This window comes from Thunnus albacares, chromosome 17, assembly GCF_914725855.1.
Source record: "Thunnus albacares chromosome 17, fThuAlb1.1, whole genome shotgun sequence".
Taxonomy (NCBI): Eukaryota; Metazoa; Chordata; class Actinopteri; order Scombriformes; family Scombridae; genus Thunnus; species Thunnus albacares.
In genome coordinates this window covers 28,218,764-28,240,654 of record NC_058122.1, presented here as the reverse complement: position 1 = coordinate 28,240,654, position 21,891 = coordinate 28,218,764, and the positions used below count along the sequence as shown (strand labels likewise).

Below are 21,891 nucleotides of genomic sequence, written 5' to 3'. Positions count from 1 at the left end.
ATTTACTTATTATTTACAGAAGTCAGAGAAGGTTTCTGAAGAGAAGAGGAAGGAGCAATATCAGAGTCTGCTCAGCAGACTTCACCTTCAACAGAAACTGACACCAGCAGATTTTCTTAGAATAAGTCAACCTGTAAAACAGCAACACGACACATCTGAGAAAGATCTAGCTCACACTTTTCTTCAGAGGTTGATGATGTTAGACTACAGAGCCAGATACATTCCTGTAAAACAAGACAGTCCTGAGATGAGCTGCTCAAAGCCACAGAACACAGAAACAGAAGAAGAAGAGGAAGAAGATGACTTTGCTCGTTTGAGCTCCAGTGCAGACTCTCTTAAACCAAAACTTTCTCATGTGCATCCAATGGATGTTCAAATGGCAGTATTTCACTGCTCAGACAGCTTTCTTAAGCAGAACATGATTACAAAGCTATCGCAGTGTCAGTACGCTTTACCTTTGCTTGTTCCTGACCCCGTCACAATGGATATTAAGTGTCCTCTGTGGACATTCAGACAAATAACAAAAAGCTGGAAGATAACTCAAACCAAAGATGATTCAAACATTGTCACCATGAAGAGTATGCCCATATGCAAAGCTGAGACACACATGGTGTCATTTTTTCGTCTTGGTTCACTATCAGAGTCTAAATCTCAGCTGATCAACACTTTGATCAACGACCGTCACAGCACCTTCTTCCACAGAAACTGCAAAGGTAGCACCAAATCTCGCCATTTGATCGATGGTGTGGCAGAGATTGCATGGTACTGCCCTGCTGGGAAACATGATGATGCCTTCACTGACTGCATTGCCTTCTGTAATCTTCATGGTGATGCTCTGTTGATTGAAAAACAGCGTAAAATACTGATTGAAAAGTCTTCAGTCAATGTTGTTCTGTTGCAAACTCTGCAGAAGAATCACAAAAGTTGGACAGTTGTCTCAGCCCTTCTTAAGGCTACAAAACCTCTCATTTGTCTCATTGTTGATGATGATTGTGGCGCAGTTAAGATCAGAGAGGGAAAATACAAAATGGGTCTGAAAGACAGAAGCCATTCAGATGTTGGTGAAGAACTGAAAGAAATCATTGGAAAAATCTTGTCTGGACAACATACATCCTTCCAGCTGGAAACCATGGCTGAGGTCGCTGGAATCAAAGTGGATGAAGATGACTCAGTCTACCAAAAAGGAAAATCTGCTGCTATGAAAATAGTGAATTTACTTCAAAAGATGAATGTTTCAAAAATCAAAGATAAATATCTGCCTTGTCAAGGCCGACTGTGGCATGAATGGTGTAGAAAAAACAAAGAACAGTATCACCTCAAAGGGCACATTGAGAAGGAGAAATGTGAAAACCAAAAGGAATTGGAGAGAATACGTCAAAAACAATGTGATGCTTCCTTTAGTGAACTGATACAGTTGTTCATTCAAAGCCTCTCGTCTCTGTCACCAAAGGAAAAAGAGTATTTCCTTAAATGGCTTCAGATCTTACTGGATTCACTCTCCACAGATGATCTGTCTTCAGTTCTCCAAGAGTATGATGAAAAGTGGTCTGAAGTCTTGGATTTGAAGAAGAAGCGTGGCAAATCTGATCAGCTAATAAAGAAGCAAATTGAGCTTGAGAAAATATCAGCAAAACTACAGTCAGCTACTTTTGGCTTAGAGCACATCTTTAGAGAAATTGGACAGATCTATGAAGCCCATAAATCTCTGAAGAAACAAACAAAGCAGGAAAAGACTGACTGGTCTAAATACCCTGAGCTGGCTGCAGAGCTGATGATAGCAGGGCAACCGATGGAGCTGATGGATGGTGATGCAGGTCATGTGCCTTTAACATGGATCTCTAGTCTTTTAGATGAAGTCATCAACAAACTGCGCGACAAGAGAATTTTTGTTTTGTCAGTTCTGGGTTTACAAAGCAGTGGAAAATCAACAATGCTGAATGCCATGTTTGGATTACAGTTTGCAGTAAGTGCTGGCAGGTGCACCAAAGGTGCCTTCATGCAGCTGGTTAAAGTGTCAGAGGAGATGAAGATGAAGTTTGACTATGTTCTAGTGGTGGACACTGAAGGACTGCGTGCTCTTGAGTTGGCAGGTAACGCCACTCTTCACCATGACAATGAACTGGCAACATTTGTTGTTGGTCTGGGAAACATGACATTGATCAACATCTTTGGAGAGAATCCAGCTGACATGCAAGATGTGCTGCAGATTGTTGTTCAGGCGATCATGAGGATGAAGAAAGTTAAACTTTCTCCAAGTTGTGTGTTTGTTCACCAGAATGTAACAGATATTGGAGCTGCAGAGAAAAACATGGATGGAAAGAGACGACTGCAAGAAAAACTGGACGAGATGGCTAAACTAGCTGCCAAAGAGGAGGTTTATGATGCTGAATGCTTCAATGACATAATTGCATTTGATGTGCAAAAAGATGTGAAATACTTTGCCCAACTGTGGGAGGGAAGTCCACCCATGGCTCCTCCAAATCCAGGTTATAGTGAGAGCATCCAGGATTTAAAGAACTTCATCCTCTCTAAAGCCTCAAAGTCTGCTGGGACGACTCTCCCAAAGTTCAAAAGCAACATAAAGGACCTGTGGGAAGCACTTCTGAAAGAAAACTTTGTTTTCAGTTTCAAAAACACACTTGAAATTGCAGTGTACAGAAAACTTGAGGTCCAGTATGTGAACTGGACCTGGGCCCTGAGGAGCAACATGTTGACCGTTGAGAACCAACTTTATAACAGAATTGAAAATGGAAAACTTGAGAAAGTTGATCCTAGTAATCTTTATAAAGAAATGAGCAACACATATGAAGAAGTCAAAAAAGATATGAAGGTGTACTTTGATGATGACAGAGACAAAGAAATCTTGGCTCAGTGGCGAGGCCGATTTGAAATCAAAATCGAAGAGTTTCATGATGAACAGGTGAGAGGAGTTAAAAGAAAACTGGATGAAGTCATCCAGCAGAAGAATGCTTGTAAAAAACTAGATGAAAAGAAGGCAGAGTTTGAAAAGATGCTGCTACAAAAGAGCAAAGAACTCGCTAAACAGTTAAAAGACAAGGCCAAAGATGAAGAGGAACTTAAAACACAGTTTAACCATGTTTGGAGTGGCTTGGTTACTGAGTTAACTGGAGACACCAAACCTATAAAGGATATCAACCTGGTACAAGAACAAACAGACATTGTTCAAGAGCTTGGTATTGAATGGTCTCTTATAGAGGAGTCACAGAGTTCTGAAAACTACAAAAAAATATCAACGATGGGGGATTATTCTAAGTATGTAACCCTGACCAAGCACCAAGAGCTCTGCAACAAAAGCCAACAATCCCAAGATGGTAAGAAGGGAAACAAGAACACAAAAGAGCAAGGAGGATGGGGATTTTTTGAGAAATTTTTGAAACATTCACAACAAAAAAATCTTCAGCATGAAGAGCAACAACAGATCACATCCCTCATTGATAATGTTGCAAAACAGAGCATTGGCATAATTAAAGGAAAACCTGTAGCTACAAGAGGGTACAGTCAAACATACTTGCAGGAGGTGGCCAAAAATGTCAAAGAAAAAGTGACAGAATTTGAAAATACAAGGAAATACGCCCTGAAGAAGGAGTTTACAGTTGATCTCCTACTGTATGTGTTTGACATGGTAGGGAGTTGGCTTGTAGAGTCCCACAACAAATTCAAAGCGAAAAATGATGCTGTAACTTTTGTAGAAAGCAAGAAAATGCAATATTACAACATTTTCAGAAGTTTCTGCAAAGGAAACTCATCTGCTGTTGTGCTTGGAGAACTGATCTGTGACAAACTGAAGGTTTCCACTGTTGAAGCTGTCTGTAACAAGACCGCCATTGATCTCGCTGGAGAGATGAGATGCAATTCCCCAGCATTCAAAGGGAACAGGTTGAACTTGGAGAAACATGTGTTGAAGTCACTGGCAGAGAAAGAAGACTTTGATAGTTACATCAGCTACATCCGACACCCAAGGAAGCAAGCAGAAATTTTCATAAGAGAGGAAGTAAAGAAATACATCTTTACAGAACACAAAGCTAAAGCACTGGATATACTCAAGAAAAATGTTGATGACATCAACAATCTTGTGAGTCAAGCCTTATTTACTGCAACAGAGAGGGTCAAAAATCAGAGAGGAGACACAGACATGTGGCTGAAGGAATTTTCCAGTTTGCTAAAAGAAAATGATGAGCTAACATTCGACACCATTTGTTGTCAAGATTTCAGTGACATAAACAAATTTGACTTTCTTAAAGAAGAGATAGAGAAAGGACTTAGACCCATCATTCAAGACTTGAGGCGCCTCTCATTGGATAAGATGCAGGAATTCAGGCTGAAGCCAGATCAAATCCTTATTGATCAGCTGTGTAAGTGCTGCTGGGTAACGTGTCCATTCTGTTCAGCTGTTTGTACCAACACCCTGGAGGATCACAGCCCTGATGATCACAGCGTGCCTTTCCATCGTTCAAATGCTATTACTGGGTGGCACTACAGAAACACAGATGAATTGAGCATCGAATTCTGCACAACAAAAGTGGCAAGTGATTTAAGTTTTTACCCTCATCCCGATTCAGACGAGTTAATTCCCTATAAACTGTACCGAACTGGTGGCCCAGAATATGCCAACTGGAGAATTGACCATGATGAATCTAAGCTGGCATACTGGAAATGGTTTGTATGTCGATTTCAAGAGCAGCTGGAAGACCACTATGAGTTAAAATTCAAGGGCAGAGGTGAAATTCCCAGCGAGTGGAAAACACACTCTAAAGAAGAAGCTATTAAAAGTCTGGATGAAATGTGTGAGTGAGCAAACACAACACAACTACAACTCTGATGACAATGACGATACTGTTTTCTTTTACATGAACCAAACTACTTTAAAACAGCGTTTTCGGATTTATGCTGATTTTATAATTGACAGGTGACTCTGACTGTGATAAAGAAATAGGGAAAGTCAGTGATTTGACTTGTAAAGGAACACTTGATTGCTTGATTGAAGTGAACACATAAACAAAACAAGCGCAAGAGAACAATAATTGTAATTCATCTACAAAGCTGGCTACATCTGTAGTGAGAATATCTGGAAATGAAAGAATTTTCCTAGCAGAGAAGATGTGTTTGTTAGCAATAATGAGTTAAAGGGGAAATGAGACAAGATAAAGCCTCCTATTGCATTATTGTTTTACAGGATGCACAAATATTGTCAGAAATTATGTACATTTTACTTTTTTATTTTTGCTGTTTCATCAAGGAGTCATGATTGACATGACCACAACTATTTTCATTTATGTATTTCAACTCTTTTTTGTTTTATATTTCTATTATTTCTATCATGTATTGGTTGTATGCTGATATGGGCAAAAAGTCTAAATGTCTAAATATCTTGTTTTTTGATTTAATCTTTTTTTTTTTTTTTAAATATTCATGAAATTTGTTTGTTATAATTGTTTCAAGGAGCACGGAAATGTGCAAGATGTTTGAGCTGAAACTTACTGAATGGTGATCATGGACATATTTTACCTTTTTTATTATGTTGAACTCACTAGAAAAGTCTGAAGTTCAATGAATATGGAAAAAGTTGTCAGACAGGAATTTTTATACAAGCCACATTTTTTCTTATACACATACATATCTAGATATTACATCTGAAAATAACGTCAAACAAATATTATCTTTTGAATTTCTTATATTTTAACTTTCTTTTAAGTGTATTGTTTATGTTAAAGAATATATCAAACATAATTGATGAAGAATGTTTTATGTTTCCAAAATATTTGAAGAGTTCAATTTAATTTGTTCTATGTCATGTTTATCTCATTTTAACCAAACTGTTATTGTATCCTCATATAAATGAGTTTTGTTGTTTTGAATAATTAGACTTCTGCTCTGTCTTAAATATGATGACATCCAGGATATTAATGTCAATAATGTTGTGTTTGTGAGGAAAATCTTTTTAAATGAGTATGATGAGTCATGATAATAAATAAATATCTACTGAAATACCAAGTTTCTCATTGATTAGTGTTTTTGAAATGACAAAGACTCAGTAAACACATGTAAGTGCTTGTATGTTTACTAGTGTACATTTTCACATTTTGAATAGTCTCATTAGATGCTATTGATTCTGAAAACCTGCTGAACCTGAGAAAATATGGAGCATCACCTTTGACTTTAGGAATATTGTTTTATGCAGTAAGCAGTGCTAAATTCTAAAATATAGGTACTGTAATTTGACATTAGACCATCGTTATATTGAAAACATAATAATATAAAGAGTTCGGTCTCAGTTACACATGTTTAGAACAAATACAAACACACCTTTCTTCTCTGCATAAAAATGAAGAAGACTATAAAGTTAATTTGGTTCTTTTTAAAGCATTAAACCGAATTACTTCCTTCGCTGTCAGCCTGGTCTCAGTCAGGTTAGTTTTCACGTTCACCACTGTCTGAACCAGTGTTACAGTAAATCTGTCGGACTGAAACACAGTTTGGAGTTTCCTCCATAGTTCCTCCCCAACAGTTCCTCATTACATCTGCACTGTGAACATCAGTGTGTTTCTGTACATGTAGCCTAATCTCTTTCGTTCCAAAATATCTGCACAGTGGTCCAGTCAACATATGTGTTAAATTCACTGCACTTAAAATAAAGCTGATAAGCAATGTTCACGCACAGTATAGCCTCATAGTAAGAAACATTTTTACCATTCTTTGTAATTTCTTCTCTCTTTAAATGGAATTAAATAAAATGAAAGAAACATACACCCAGAATCCATTTGTAAAAAATGTAGATAGTGGCAGACTGTCAATCTAAAGATACCCAGTCCAGTGAGCACCAATCAGGATTTCAATGTTAATTTTGACAATTTGTGTCACAAAACACAAATCTCTTTAATCATTTTGATAATTTGTTCAGTTGTAGCTTGAAAGAGAGACGATATTTATTAGTGTGAAGGTAATTCTCCAAAGTCATATTGCACTGGTGGGTGAAATGTGGTCTACAAAAAGACGTCATTTAAACGCATTTAATGTTTCATATAAAATGTCATAAATATGGAACTATAAAGTAGGGGTGGAGCAAAATATGAATACAGTATTCGGAAAAGCACAAGTAGGTGTTTTACTAATATCTATTTCGCACAAATACTTTTAAAAAAAATAAATGTTTTTGGGAAGAAAAAAAAAACTTGTCAAATAGTGCACAGGTTGGACTTGTAGCTTGTAGCGAGGTTACATCATTGTCTCTGTTTCTCTCCTCTGCTCCACTCTGCTCTCTGTGTCACGGATGTATAAAGAGCTGCAGGTCTGTGCCTGACAGAGCTGAGCTTTGGATGAGTGGTCAGCGTAGTTGTCTGTGGTCTGAGACCCCAGGGTCTGAGATTCAGTGTGAGAACCCTCCATTGTTAGACTAAATTTCACTGAGATTTGCAATAGTGAAAATTGTCATTCTCTACAATGTGTAAATAATAGCCTAAAGTTGTATTCAGATCAAATCAAGCAGTGCGGCGAGAACATGGGGGTAGTGCATTTAGGCTGCAGACATTGTGGCCACAGCGGTTAATCTCTGCCAGGTCCTATATGGTACTTCAAATATAGCTACCGCCATCTTGTGGCACTTGTACATTACTACAAACCACAGTCACATTATAACAGACACCAAGAGGAGGGGGGCGGACATTTCTTTTCATTTGATAATGTTAAAAGTAAAGTTAGGGTTTCCCAACTTATTTTATAAAATGATAAAAACATGTAAATCTCAAGAGAAACAGATGAACAAAAAAAGGAACGAACAGTTAGCACTTAGCAGCACAGTGAACAGTAAGAATTACCAACATTTATTTATAGATCAATGCAGACTGATTTACTGACTTCCCTGCTTTATTCACATTCAACATTATTTTGTGTGCCGATTTTGGTTGGAGAGTGTTTAGCTAAGATAAATTATTTATATTTTAAGCATTAATACATTTTTGCAGCATGTCCGCAACAATGTATTTAGTCTGATCTTGTTGATAAAATCACCAAAGCAGCAGCGGATTGATATTGATATTGAAATTTCAACCTGTCTACTCCTCTCCTGTGAGAGAGGCTGTGCCATGTTCCTTGAAAACCCCCAGGAGGATTCTACTACTGCTGGTGGGGAAAGTCAAAGAAGAGCTCCAGTGCATGGAAAGCCTAGGCGTCATCAGCTGTCATGCCCAAGAAAGACAGTAAAAAAGGTACCTTAGTGTGTGTACCTGACTGGCTTGAACAAGTAAGTGTGCTGTGAAAAGTACATTCTGCTGTCAGTAGAACAGAGTCTTTGAACACTTGCTGGAGTGAAAATGTTCAGCAAATTGGATGCCAACATGGCAGATCCCACTTACAAAGGAATCAGCCAAGTAAACTACATTCATTACACCCTTCAGGCAGTTCCACTTTATCTGTCTTCCATTTGGTATTGCCTCAGCACACCAACACTTCCAGTGCAGGATGGTTGAGGTCACAGAGGGGCAAGACCGTGTGGTCTGCCACATGAATGAACTATTGGTGTGGTGGCAGGACCAGGGGTAGCATGACACTCGACTCTATGCTGTGCTACAAAGACTGGAAAAGGAGGCATCACACTGAATGTGGAAAAGTGTGAACTCTCCAGGTGTGAGATGGTCATCTTGGGTCATAACATCACAGCCGCAGGCATCCGCCCTGACCCAAGAAAGACAAAGGCCATCACAGAGATGATGGAGCCCACATATGCGGGCGAGTTGAGGAGTTTTCTCAGGGTGATCAACATTCCCCAGCTATCAGATAAAGATAAGCTACTCCACGACCTCCTCTCAAAGAAAAACTGCTGGGTCTGGGACATGGACCAGGCGACAGTGTTTAAAACAATGAAGAAAGCACTGTCTTCTCTTCCTGTGCTGACCATGTATGACCTTAATAGAGACACCAAAGTGTCAGCCGATGCATCATTGTATGGTTTGGTATGGTTTGGGAGGCGTTCTTCTCCAGAGATGGAAGGAAGAATGGAAACCTGTGGCTTATGCATCACGATCGCTCCAGCTGAACAACAGTACGTGCAGGTAGAGATAGAAACCCTGGGCTCTCCTGGGCCTGCACATGGCTCCAGGATTCCTCATAGGGAAACATTTCTGCCTGGAGATCTAACATAAACCTCTTCTCAGCCTACTTCTGACCCAAGCACTGCAGAGAATCCAGCGCTTCAGGTTGAGGTGCTACTCATACTCCATTGTGCACGTGCCAGAAAAGTCACTTTGGACAACGGACACACTGTCGCGCTTACCTGTTAAATCGCACATGTCCACAAAAGATCAGGAGCTGATGGAGAGCACCAACATCTACATGGACTGTGTCATGGAAAGCCTACCTGTCAGTCCCTCATACATGGAAAACGAGAAAGAACAGCAGAAAGCCAACAGTGTCTGCTCACTTGTCATGATGCTGTGCACAGAAGGATGGCCAGTGCATGAAAAACAGGAACCAGTGCTGAAAAGCTACTGGCCGGAGTGAGCTACACTCACAGTGACAGAAGGTTTACTGCTGAGAGACACACAGCTTGTAATACCTTCAGCAATGTGGAACGATGTGCTAGCCGAACTATATGAAGGACACCAAGGTCCGCTGAAGTGTAAAACATGTGCTCGTCAATGTTTTTAAAGATTTTGCTCATGATTCTGATTCTTAATTGCTTCCAATGAGAGACTATTAACTTTACATGAATACATTAAGTCTCTGGAAGTTTACAACCTCTAAGTATGTGTAAATTAAGATTAAAATTAAGATTTCCTTATTGTCATTTCTCAGCACTCATACACTGAAATGAAATTTGACCTCTGAATTTGACATTTGGCATCTTATAAATCATCGCCCATAATTATCACGTTTTTTCTCTAACGTCGTTTACAGTAATGTAATAAACATTTTTCAGGAAAGCTCATCCAATCTATTTTTTCTACATGCATACAGTAACCTCCCTGCATAAAAACAGAGTGTAAATATCAAATATTGTCATCAAAAAGAATTGTCTGTAATTATTCTTATATATAATGTACATTTCATTTAATCTGTATATAAAGTATATATGCTTTATCCCTTGTACCTCATCTGTAAATATTGCCTTGTCAGCACCTTCTTTTTATTATCTGTATATATTTCATGATTATATCATGATTTGCACTTTCTGGTTGGATGCAAAACTGCATATTCATTGTGCTTGTATTGTGTGCAATGACAATAAAGTTCAATCTAATAATCTAATCTAATCTTTTTATTTCTTGTGTTCATTAATCTCAAATTTTCTTACTGTTTACATTTGTTCTGTTTTTCAGCTTGTCAGCCATCTGAGAAGCATTTTAATTGTACTAACCTGCAGGAAAGATGCTGCACAAGTAAAGTTTGATTTATTGATTTAAGTTTTCAATTATTTTTAAACTATAGCCTATTCATGGATGATTTATTGTCGGTTGGTATTCACAAAAAAGGATACTTCAATAGTTCATTTGTGCTAAAATATTTTAATTTTAATGTCTGTGAAGCTGTTGTGTTTATAGATCAGTTTTATGGAGAGAAATTTGTCCCAAATGTGTGTTTCATGATCACAATTTTAGGTAACATGTATGAGTGTAGTGATTTACCGTTGTACAAATGCAATCTAGTCCACATGTGGCAGGTGATCCATGCAGGCTGATTGAAAAAACAAACAAACAAACAACAACAACAAAAACAAATATTTTCATATTATACATATGTTTATCTATTATATTGATCTTTTTATTATGATTTGATGTTTTTATTATGTATTATGTTTTTGTTGTCTTTAATGAAATGAAACTTGGTAAACAAGTTTTTCAAAGGAATCTGCATGATGTATTGAAGCATGGCACCAACAGCCCCACCTCATTAGTGAAACACCACCATACTACTTATTAACTGCCATATCTCTTTCATGTAATATTCCATGGTAACCAAATCCAGCAAAGTTGAACACATGGGGATGCTGAACAAGCATTCAATACCATTTCACCTGTAGGTGGCACTAAAAGACTTAAAAATGATTTAAAGATTTAAAAATGTGTGAGGGCTGTTTTCTTCAGAAAATGCACATGCAAGTTATTATTTCCCTGTTTTTTGGCATCTATCTACTTCTGTATTGTTTGTCATGCAAAATTAGTTTAAATGCCAAACTACATCTTCTTAAGGAGGTGTATGCTATTAGTTTATTGTAACTTGTAATTTTTCTTTTAAAGTATTAAAATTTATAATGGAAACTCTGTGGGAGGAATGTTTTAAAGTTGATATCTCAAAAACTAAGAGTGCTAAACTATTCAAATTTCATGTTTTACATTTAGTCTAATAACTCATGAATCGTGAGGCGTGGCAAAACAATATTTGCACAGTGTATTCCTTGGATGAAACTGATTCAACTGATATAGGCCACACCCATTTGCACCTGGAAAAATTTTGGATTTTGGGGGGAGAATATTTTGCTTCTGTTGGTACATATGGTTGTGCTCATAAGTGGCAGAATTTGTGAAAAATTGGCCATTTGGAAAATATGACAGATCGTGCTTAAAACTTTTATTTAGGGTTAGTGGTCAGGTGAAGCCATTTATTTTCACATAATTGTGCTCTTTTTAAATCATAATGATAACTGAATTCACCCAAATGGCCCTGAAAGTTTACATACATAGAATGTATGTCCTGATAATATACACACATGTTGACACACACAGGTTTAAATGGCTATGAAGGGTAAGTTTCCACATCTGTGACTTCTTTGTTTGCAATTAGTGTCAATGAATTTCTCAGCTCTTAAGAGACCCCTGCACATTTCATCCAGGGCTGCTCTGACTTTACTGGATACTGAGCAATGGAGAAGGCAAAAGAACTGTCAAAGGACCGTTGAGAAAAGGAAGTTGAACTTTATAAATCAAGAAAAGGATATAAAGAGATATCCAAAGATTTGAAAATGCCAATCAGTAGTGTTCAAGCTCTGATAAAGAAGTGGAAATTAGGAATTAGGGGTTCTGCTGACACCGAGCCACGGTCAGGTAGACCAACAAAGATTTTAGCCACAACTGCCAGGAAAATTGTTCGGGGTGCAAAAAAAAAAAACCCACATGTAACTTCAGCTGAAATACAGAATCCTCTGCAAGAACGTGGTGTGGCTGCTTCAAGATGCACAATAATGAGGTACTTGAACAAAAATGGGCTGCACAGTCAAATTGCCAGAAACTGCACCAACGCCACAAAACATCCCACTTACAATCTGCAAAACAGCACCTAGACAAGCCTCAAAACTTCTGGAACAAAGTCATTTGGAGTGATGAGATCAAAATTGAACTTTTTGGTCACAACCATAAACACTATGAGTGGTAAACATCTTACAAATTCTGCCAGGTTATGTAAACTTATGAGTACAACTGTATTTTATCTAATCTTTACCAAAATTGGTACATACCATATTTAGAGGACCCCAAACAAAACTTATGTGTTTGTTTTTTGGTATCACTTACCATTTGTCTGTAATTGTTTACCAAACTTTTCAAGGCATGGCCTGATGCACTAAAGGGACCACAACTCTTCAATACTGAATTGGATTGCAACCAAATTTGGGAACGTTGTGCATACAGCCACACTGCATAACTGTGTAATGTTTGATACAATTCTACCCACAGGGGGCACTACTGTAATATTATAACATGATATTTCTGCAATTTTGTTGCCTTTAATAAAATGAAACTCAGCACACAAGTTCTCCATGAGAAACTGCATGATATACTGAATCATAGCACCAACAGACCCACCTTGTGGCCATTAGTGAAACACCAACATACTGTTTATTAACTGCCATATCTCTTAAATGTAATATTCCATGGTTACCAGATTCAGCAAAGTTGTACAGATGGGGATGCTAAACAAGTCTGTAGCGTTTGATACAATTTCACCTGTAGGTGGTTCTATACATTTTTTTAAAAATTGCTACTGGAGCAGCAGCTTGCAGACGAAGAGCAATTCAAACGACTGAAAGCTCACAGTGAGGCTCCCCCTGAGGCTGACAGACTCCACATTAGTGAGTTCACTGCATCCTTTTCTGACACTGTAGAATTTTTGTATCCAACAATAAACTTGAGAATGAACTTTCTGTTTTCCTCCTGTGACGATGACTGTGTTGTGTGTGTTTTTTGGTCAGACTTTACAATGACTCAGCAGGTTTCACCTGCAGCACTATGAATATACATGACGCTCTGGCTCCAACCTCTCAGCAGTTTCTGCCAAATGTAGAGAAAAGTTTCAGCCTCCATCCAGAGTGATATGATGCCTACACACCACCTGATTTTAATGGTTTATTAAAACACACTTTCTCTGTGTGAGGAGACGTCCCATAGAAACACCTGAACAATCACTTCCATCTCTTCTCTATTTCAGATGCAGATTTGACACAATGGATAATATAACAAGCTTTTAAAATACAACACATTGTTAAAGATGAAACCAGTGGTTTCCAACCTTTTTGGCTTTTGACGTCTTACAAAAAGCAGTGTGTAGTCGGGGTCACATTTCACATGTCTATGAGTTGTTAACAGCTCCACCAAATAGTGATTTTTCCCTCTAAACTTCTCACATGCTTTCATTTCAATAAATGTTCAAATGATCCAATATTTCAGCAAAAATCAAAGATTAGAGAAAAAGTCCAAAAACTGAAAACAGATTTGTGTATCAGAACTTTGTTTTTTCTTCTTTCCTCTCCCATTAATCATCTCACGACCCCTCAGATTTATCTGCTGACCCTTTGGAGGGGCCTGATCCCTAGGTTGGGAACCACTGGACTAAACTGGCTAACTGTATATAAAGTAGTGTAAACTAGCTCCACCTCCAGCAGCTACAACAGTAACATGCTGCTCTATGATGTCATATATAATAATATATCAGTCAGAGGGACCAAACCACTACTTTTACTGCAATACTTTAACTACATCAAGCTCATAATACTTATGTACTTTTACTGCAATACTTTAACTACATCAAGCTCATAATACTTATGTACTTTTACTGCAATACTTTAACTACATCAAGCTCATAATACTTATGTACTTTTACTGCGATACTTTAACTACATCAAGCTCATAATACTTATGTACTTCTTTTCATGCAGGACTTTTACTTGTAATGGAATATTTCTTTCTGTATTGGTACTTTTACTTCAGTAAAGGATCTGAGTACTTCTTCCACTGTCCATCACTGAGACTCTGCCACTACTCCATCCTGATGGATCCCAGTTCAGTCAACCTTTAAGTCCGATTCATCTACTGTAATTCCATTCTTTACACCTGAACTACATATTGCAGGCTATGTGGTCTCATAAAGGGACTGTGATTTATGTAATTAAATGGTTGTTCAGTCTCATCTTCCCAGAGCTCAAACTGGATCACCAACTGGGCAAAGCTTGAATCTTATTTTGAATCGTTGCTCAACCTTCAAGGACAGGTTCTCAGTTTTTCAACTGTGTGTTAAACCAGCAGTCAGGTGTCCATATTAACAGTGAAAGAGGTTTTCCTTGCTGTAATCATTCCTCCTGTTCATACTGGCTATTAAAAGATCCTTCAAATGTGCTTTCAGTGTAAAAAAAATCCACAGTGTGTCCACACAGTCATTTTTGTGCAAAGATGCATAAAAATGCAAAAAAAAAAAAAACACCCAACTTTTGTGTAAATCTGTATAAACCGTTTTAAGATCCCAAAATCACTGCAGCAAAGTTGCTCATGGTGTAACAGGAGTGCATATGAAAAAGAGCAGTAAGCTAAAATTAGGAAGACAACTTTTAAAAAGCTGAGATAAAACTTTTTTTTTAACTAAATTTGTGCCTCTGTAAATGTTAGACGTCTGACTTCTTAAACATTTTCTTAAAAAGCGTAACCTTTGATCATGACTGTAATGAAAAGGATTCAAGAGTAGTAACTGTTTTATTTTTGGTAGGTCTAGAGGAAAAGTAAGTTTGTAACCTGTTAGTTTCTTTTATAAATTAGACGTTTTTTTTTTTTTTTTGAGTTGTGGTAACTGTTTCCAAAACATATTTTTGTGAGTACTTGTTCCATATTTATTACTCATGACAATGTAATCCTCATCAACTTCAGCTCATCAGTTTAGATATCAGGAACAGCTTAAATGAATGATTAACTGCAACTATTATAACAACAAAAAAATATTATAAAAATAAAAAACAGTAAGATAAAAATATTTATATCTTTATTGCAACATCCAGGAAAATATATTTACAATTTTAGGATCTTTACAATGTCACAAACATGATACGGACAAAAACATATCGGTATAAAAGTGCTGTTGTATTTTTGCTTCATTATGCAGAGATTAAATTTATATACGTACATTCAAAATATGTAAACATTTATACGGAAGCCCTGAAAGGCAAGTGAGAAGAAAAATATTTCTGGACATGCAATTTCTAAGTCTGATCTAAATTATTTTTTTCTCTCCTGTGTTTATGACTTAAGAACAGGTGAAAAAAAGGTTTTGCCAGGATGATTTTTCAAAGTTTTTCTTTTGTCTGTAAAAATGGGTGAAAAGTTTTGGCAGGTGAAAACATTTTTTTTTGTTTGGATTTCAAGTGTTTATTGTTGTAATACTCATTTCTGCCACAAGAGAGAACAAGTGTACCTCTACCCCATGTTCTAAATAGGACTGAAAGCATTCATGTTTTCTTCCAGGTGAGTTTTAATTTCTCCATACGCTCTAAAAACAAGGTGCATATATTGTGTGTTAGCAAGTTATGTAACATGTACTGTCATGACTTCCTTTTGGCTAGAAAAGTTCCACCAGTGGAACCTTCAGGTATGCTTGGACCTTTGAGTTGTGCATACTGTATTTTTCCTATAGATTTTATCAAGAGAGAGAATGATTTATTCAGATGAAATGACTCTACTCCAATCTGCAATAATCTTATATTGTATGTTATGGCAAGGAAGGGTCTAAAAGTAAAAAACATAAAAGAGAAAATCCACTACTTAAAGTGAGAAGCATAATCATAATGTATTGAAAGAGTGAGCTGAAATGGGGTCTTTTTAATGCTTTGCATGTTGTACAATCATTACTGTATTACATATAAAGGCATTCAAGTAAGACTAACAGCATATTCTTATTTTCTCTCTGAGAACTTTCAAGTGTAGTTCACTGCTCCAGTTTGGGACAGTTTGGGTCATACTTTATAACACCTTACCTTCGCACAGCTGATCCGGTTTGGATTTTTCCCCAACAGTGTGTAGGTCTCATTCTGCCCTCTGTGAAAAAAGACAGCATCATTCAGAGTCATAGTTGCTGTTACTTAAGTATTTTATTCATTGAATAAATAAACAAAGCTTATTAACCTTACATGGCCTCCTACTTCATCGATGTGGATTACACCTCTAGGAATTGTTGGACCTACAAGTAAAATGTTGGACTTCCCTCTGGAATATTAAACAACAAAAATGAGCTACCTGACCTCAAGGGTGATATAGAAAATAGGGGTCTGGTGACCCAAAGGGGTCATTGAGGGGGTCCCCATAAAAATGGGGAGTAGTTTAACTTTACTAATATTCTATTCACAACAAATTAGCACAATGTATAAGAATGACTATTCTGATCAGATGTGTCACTCTCCACAGTTTTCTCCCCACCTACAGTACAGACAGTTATGGAATTCTATACTACACTATATCTAACAACTGTCTGTTCAGATAGTTACGTATAAATTTGGGGGTCCCTGACATGAAAAGGTTTGAGAACCAACTGTATAAGTACCAATGATTCATTTGTCAACTGAAGGACTTATTAAGGATAAGCAATGTACTATAATTGCAATATTCAATAAACAACATCCAATTCTATTTCGTAAAATTGAATAATAACCTGACTAATTTAAATAGCTAACATCAAAATGTATCCAGAGTGCTTATTCTCTTGTGTATAGCTATCATTAAATGTAGCTTACAAAGTTATCCTATTCCCTTAGCAAGTGTCCAAATGTCCCACTCATACATTTTTGTTAAAAAAAATCTTTATTTGTAAAACATCCCACTCATAAGGGGTGACACCGTTACCATGACTGACGTTACAGTAAACTAACTAACTAACTAACTAACTAACTAACTAACCCAGGTTGTAGCGGTTAGCCATGAACAATATGTTAGCCTACTAGCTAGTGGGCTAACAGCCAATGTCAGTGTAGCTAACGCTAACAGCAGATTAGTGCTGATTAAAATACAGCCAAAATAAAGACATGACAGTAATGTTTAATAACTTGCAAACACACAATATATGTACCTTGTGTTTAGAGTGGTCAGTTGTGGCTGAAATAAGTATTACAACAAACACCTCAAATCCTGACAAAAAATAAATACATTTTCACATGCCAAAACTTTTTTTTTTACCCATTCTCACAGATGGAAAAAAACAACCTTAGACTGTGTGTAAACTCACTCAGTAAATTCTATTAGATCCTCCAGAATATCCTCTATACTGGATTGTACTATTTCTTTGCACTGCATTTGGACAATCAGCTTTCTCTGTGACAGCCACAACTCAGTGGCATGTCCTGCCTGATGATACGAAGAGCTGCAGTTCCATCAGTACGTTCAAAACCAAATTTAAAAATCTGCTAAAAACTACTCAGCTCTGTAACCACTGACTAGCCATTTTAACTTAACATAATGTTAATGGTTAAGATCTCTGCAGAGATGCCAGGTTTGTGTGTTTTCTGTGAAAAGTGAGTTAAATATAATAACGATTGATAAGCTGGATATGGGGGATACTCAACTTGATTACATGGCAACCCCCAACTTCAAACTGTGTACGCATTGATGACTGGAGTCTGTGATGGACGGTTGTGAATATGAAACCGGTAGTTTCATGGTTTATTTACCATTTATTCATGGTTTAAACATTTTAAATGTCACACAATTGAAAACAACTTCACTGGACAAAACTAACATCAGCTGATATTATATTTAAATATCAGGTGTTGCATGTTGTTAAGTAATTTGCGATCATTGCTTAGACATTTCATTTGATTAAACAACTCTATTACTGCAGGAAAATAAGAAAATATGCCTCCTAAAGCGAATTGAGGTCCTTTTCAAGGAAGAACCAAAGTCTCATTGACAACTGAACTTACCTAAATAAACTGTTCTGTAGTCAATCCAAACATGACTTTGCACTCCACACAATGACACAGATGAAGACGTAGACATGAACAAAGACACTACATAGTTGGAACTAGGAGAGGCTGCTGTAAATGGAGACTGAGAGAGAGAATACCACCAACAAGGACCCCTTCATTTCTTCTTCTTATCTTCACAAAATAACTCTTCTGTTAGCTTTCTAAGTGCAGTTTCTCCTTTGGAATGTTGGTAACAGTGGCAGGTAGCAGGTAGCAGTTCACAGCTAGCTAGTTGTTTTGTTTTAAAAAATATATCCAAAGATGATATTTCCTCTTCTGTTCTTGCTGAATTATGCTGTTACCTCTTCTTTAGAGCATTTTCTGAAGATTATTTGAAGGTTATTTTGCAAAATGTCCCACTGCTTAGATCCAAGTTTGAGATGCATTCAGGAGCTCATCTCTATAGCAACTCTCTCTCATTCCAGAACAGCGAGATTGTTTTAGATCAGTTTTAGCAATCCCATCTAATGCTGGCCTTACACCAGACGACTTTTCAAATGATTTCACTGTCAGAGACAAATTTCTAATGTGGCAATAAAATCATGAGTTTTACCATGTTCGTTTTCATGATCGTTTTGACATTCCGATAAACTCAAACATGTATAATAGTCTTTAGTCTTGGCTCATGCAAATAGTGAAGGTGCGCTGTCCCCAGCAGCAACTGGGAAGCAGCATAGTTACCGTAACGACTGAAAAAACTGAAATACCGCCACACACACGATAAATTTTGAATGAACAGTGTTATGAGTCTGTGTTTAATTTGGCATGTATCTGATCCACCAACCAGCACGAATTTTACTGAGAAATTTTAATTTTTGTAACTGTTCTCCTCTCATTCCCACCGCCTTCTCTTCCTAAAGTACTGCAGCTAACCAACGGAGGCTGGTGGCGAGTTGAGCGAACAAAATCCAAATTGTAAAGTTTGTACGGAAATACAGTTTATCTTTATCGATTATATTGATGCCGAATTGACTGTCGACATATGACGCCTTTTCTCTTGTGTTTCTAGAGTTATGTGTTTTTGGAAATGCTAATGTCATATTTCTTAAAGGGAGTTTGGCAGAGATCACAGGAGCATCAGTTTAATTCAAACTACTAATATGTATATTTATTAATGTTTTGTCACCACTACAGAAACACCAGGTAACTGCTAAAGTATGATAAGGTTGTGTGACGTTGACTGCTGTTAGTTATTGGTTTGATTAATAGTTTACAGCCTAATAATGTGTGTTTGTATTGATTACTGATGGTGGCTGATTGTACCCAGTTTCTAACAGCAGTATGCAGTAAATGATTGCGTGTTTTTAAACTACTTTCCTGATTAAACATGATGTAATTGATGGTGTTATTAATGAGTCCTGATGAAACCTGAAAGTTCAGCATTCTTGTTGCCCTTTAGCTTCCCTTTTTACAAGTTACATTAACATTTATTCATCCTGAAAAAGCTAATATTTCTCTGTATATTCTGATCTCCTCTTTCTGTCAGCTGCTGTATGTCTACAGTGTATTTACTGCTTTTCCACACATGATTGAATTATGAATGATTGACATAATTAACATTTTCTTTTGGCTGGTTTTTCAGAACAAACCGATGCACACACAAGAGCAGCTTCTGTTTCTGTTTCTCCATTGTTCAACAATTTTTCTTCTTGCAAGTTTCACCAGGAGCAGGATGGGAAATAATCTCAAAAGGAATCTAGTTGTAGTCTTGCAAATAGTGACTCTGCAAGATCCCCAGTCTTTGCAAAATCTTAGTCTGTGACTAAAAGGTCAGTGACTGATGTCTTTAGATGAGAGGGTGTCAAATTTTAGTCTTTTAAAAGTCTTTTAGTGTATGGTAGGCATAAGAATATATTTAAATCCATAAAACCTGACCTTGTACCTTTATTAACTGTGTTTATTGTCTTTCTTATATTGTTATGTGAAAGCCAAACTCCACTAACAGATTCATGTTTTTTTAGTGTTATTAGTACTGTTACGAGGTTTCCGGGAAATCCTGAGGTAGAGCTTGTTGTGGATATTTTGAGCGATGGTCAGCACCTCGGTTTAGAGAAATGGACACGAGCCTTTGATGTCCTGAAGCTGAAAATGTTTATTGAAGTACTTGGCCAAGGAGAACTGAAATAGCAAACAATGAAGTCATTTGCAACTCGGATGCTGTCTCTTTCTGTTCTGCCCCTGAAGGTCTTAGTCTTTATCAGCCTACAATATGAAAAATTAGTCTAATTAGTTCACTAGTTTCTAAACAAGGAACTGCATTTTACCCGTGTCAATTTAGGTCACGTTGCATGGAATTTCAGCAGTTTTGGTTTGAATGTCTGACTGTGTCAATAGAATTTACAGAGCTTCAGATTCACTACCATTCATTCATCACCAACTCTACTACAAGGCCTATTGCCAAGCTGCAGCTAGTCGACACTGAATATAACTTGAAGTTGAGGGTTGCTTGATTAAGTCGCGTATCACCCTTGTCCTGCTCTGTCACTCATAATTAGCCACTTTTCACAGAAACACATAAACCTGGCAACTCAGATCTCAACGGTAACATTTAGAATGGTGAGATCGTTTGAAATCAGTTTTAGCAATTCCATCTAAGAATATATTTAAACCCATAAAACCTGATCTTGTACCTCCATTAACTGTGTTTATCACCTTTCTTGTCATGTTATGTGAAACACAAACTCCACTAACTGAATGTTTAATTTAGCATTAATGGTACTGTCACAATGTTTCGGGGATATCCTGAGTTAGAGCTATGTTACAGTTAGAGCTGTGCTACTTTCACTTTCCCTTGTTTTTACTGATTTACAAGAAATGCACATGCTGAAGTCTTCACCTCACCAAGCGGATATGAGAGGTTTGTGAGGAGCACACCCAGAGATGAAAGATATATATATGCGTATATGTTTCCATTTGATAACTGTCATCTACACAGAACAGGCACAGCTATGAAAACATGAAACAATGGTGAGTTTATTTAACATTGTTATAGTTGTTTTGTGTAAAGACTTTTGAGGTTATAAAGTAAGGGGGTAACAACCAGTTGGAAGTTTGAGGGAAGATGGAGTAGTGTGTTCTGCAGAACTTTCTAAAGCTGTGATTTCATTTCCAAATTTCCATGGAGGGTGCAGACCATAATAACTTTCCTTAAACTTACTTGTGTGATGATGTTTTAAGATTATATTTATTTATAGATTTTCACAATAATGGTTACAAGAAAATAACTAAGTAATGTGTGCACTGTCTGTGTGTGTTTCGGGGAAATCTTGAGTTAGAACTATGTTACAGTTAGAGCTGAGCTACTTTAACTTGTGATTTCATTTCAATATTACCGTGGAGGGTGCAGACCATACCAAAAAGAGGATACTATCAAACTATATTGTTCCTTTTTTTAAGTTTGGGCTAAATAGTTTAACTTATGTAATAGGGGCCTAAATTTGGTTTTATTTTTGGTAGGGACCATCGGCGTTGCCAGGTAAATTTGCCGGGGCTTAAGCCCTGAACGTTTTGAGTGGAGCCGTGAGTATAATTTTGTATGTAAGCCTATGTGAAGCTTGACAAAAAACATAATGCGTGTGACGCCGTTTAGCCACCTCTCAAATTCAGAAATTCGTAAATAACGTAACTTACTCAGACTTTCATCACTTTACAGATGTTAGTGGCTCAGACTGGTT

General features: G+C 37.1%; 1 protein-coding gene across 2 annotated transcripts in view; it reads left to right on the top strand.

Annotated features, from left to right (window-relative positions):
- Window positions 1-21,891, top strand: part of LOC122966214 (interferon-induced very large GTPase 1-like) — a 103,568-nt gene that overhangs the window by 64,436 nt on the left and 17,241 nt on the right. Inside the window, exon 22 of one of the 2 annotated variants that reach the window (XM_044330249.1) lies at window positions 20-5,997. The exons of the other annotated variant lie outside the window; for it this stretch is intronic. Coding sequence (XP_044186184.1) covers window positions 20-4,813 — 4,794 coding nt within the window. The 3' untranslated portion in view covers window positions 4,814-5,997. Of the gene's footprint in view, window positions 1-19; window positions 5,998-21,891 lie in introns of those variants that run through there. 2 annotated transcript variants of the gene reach the window in all.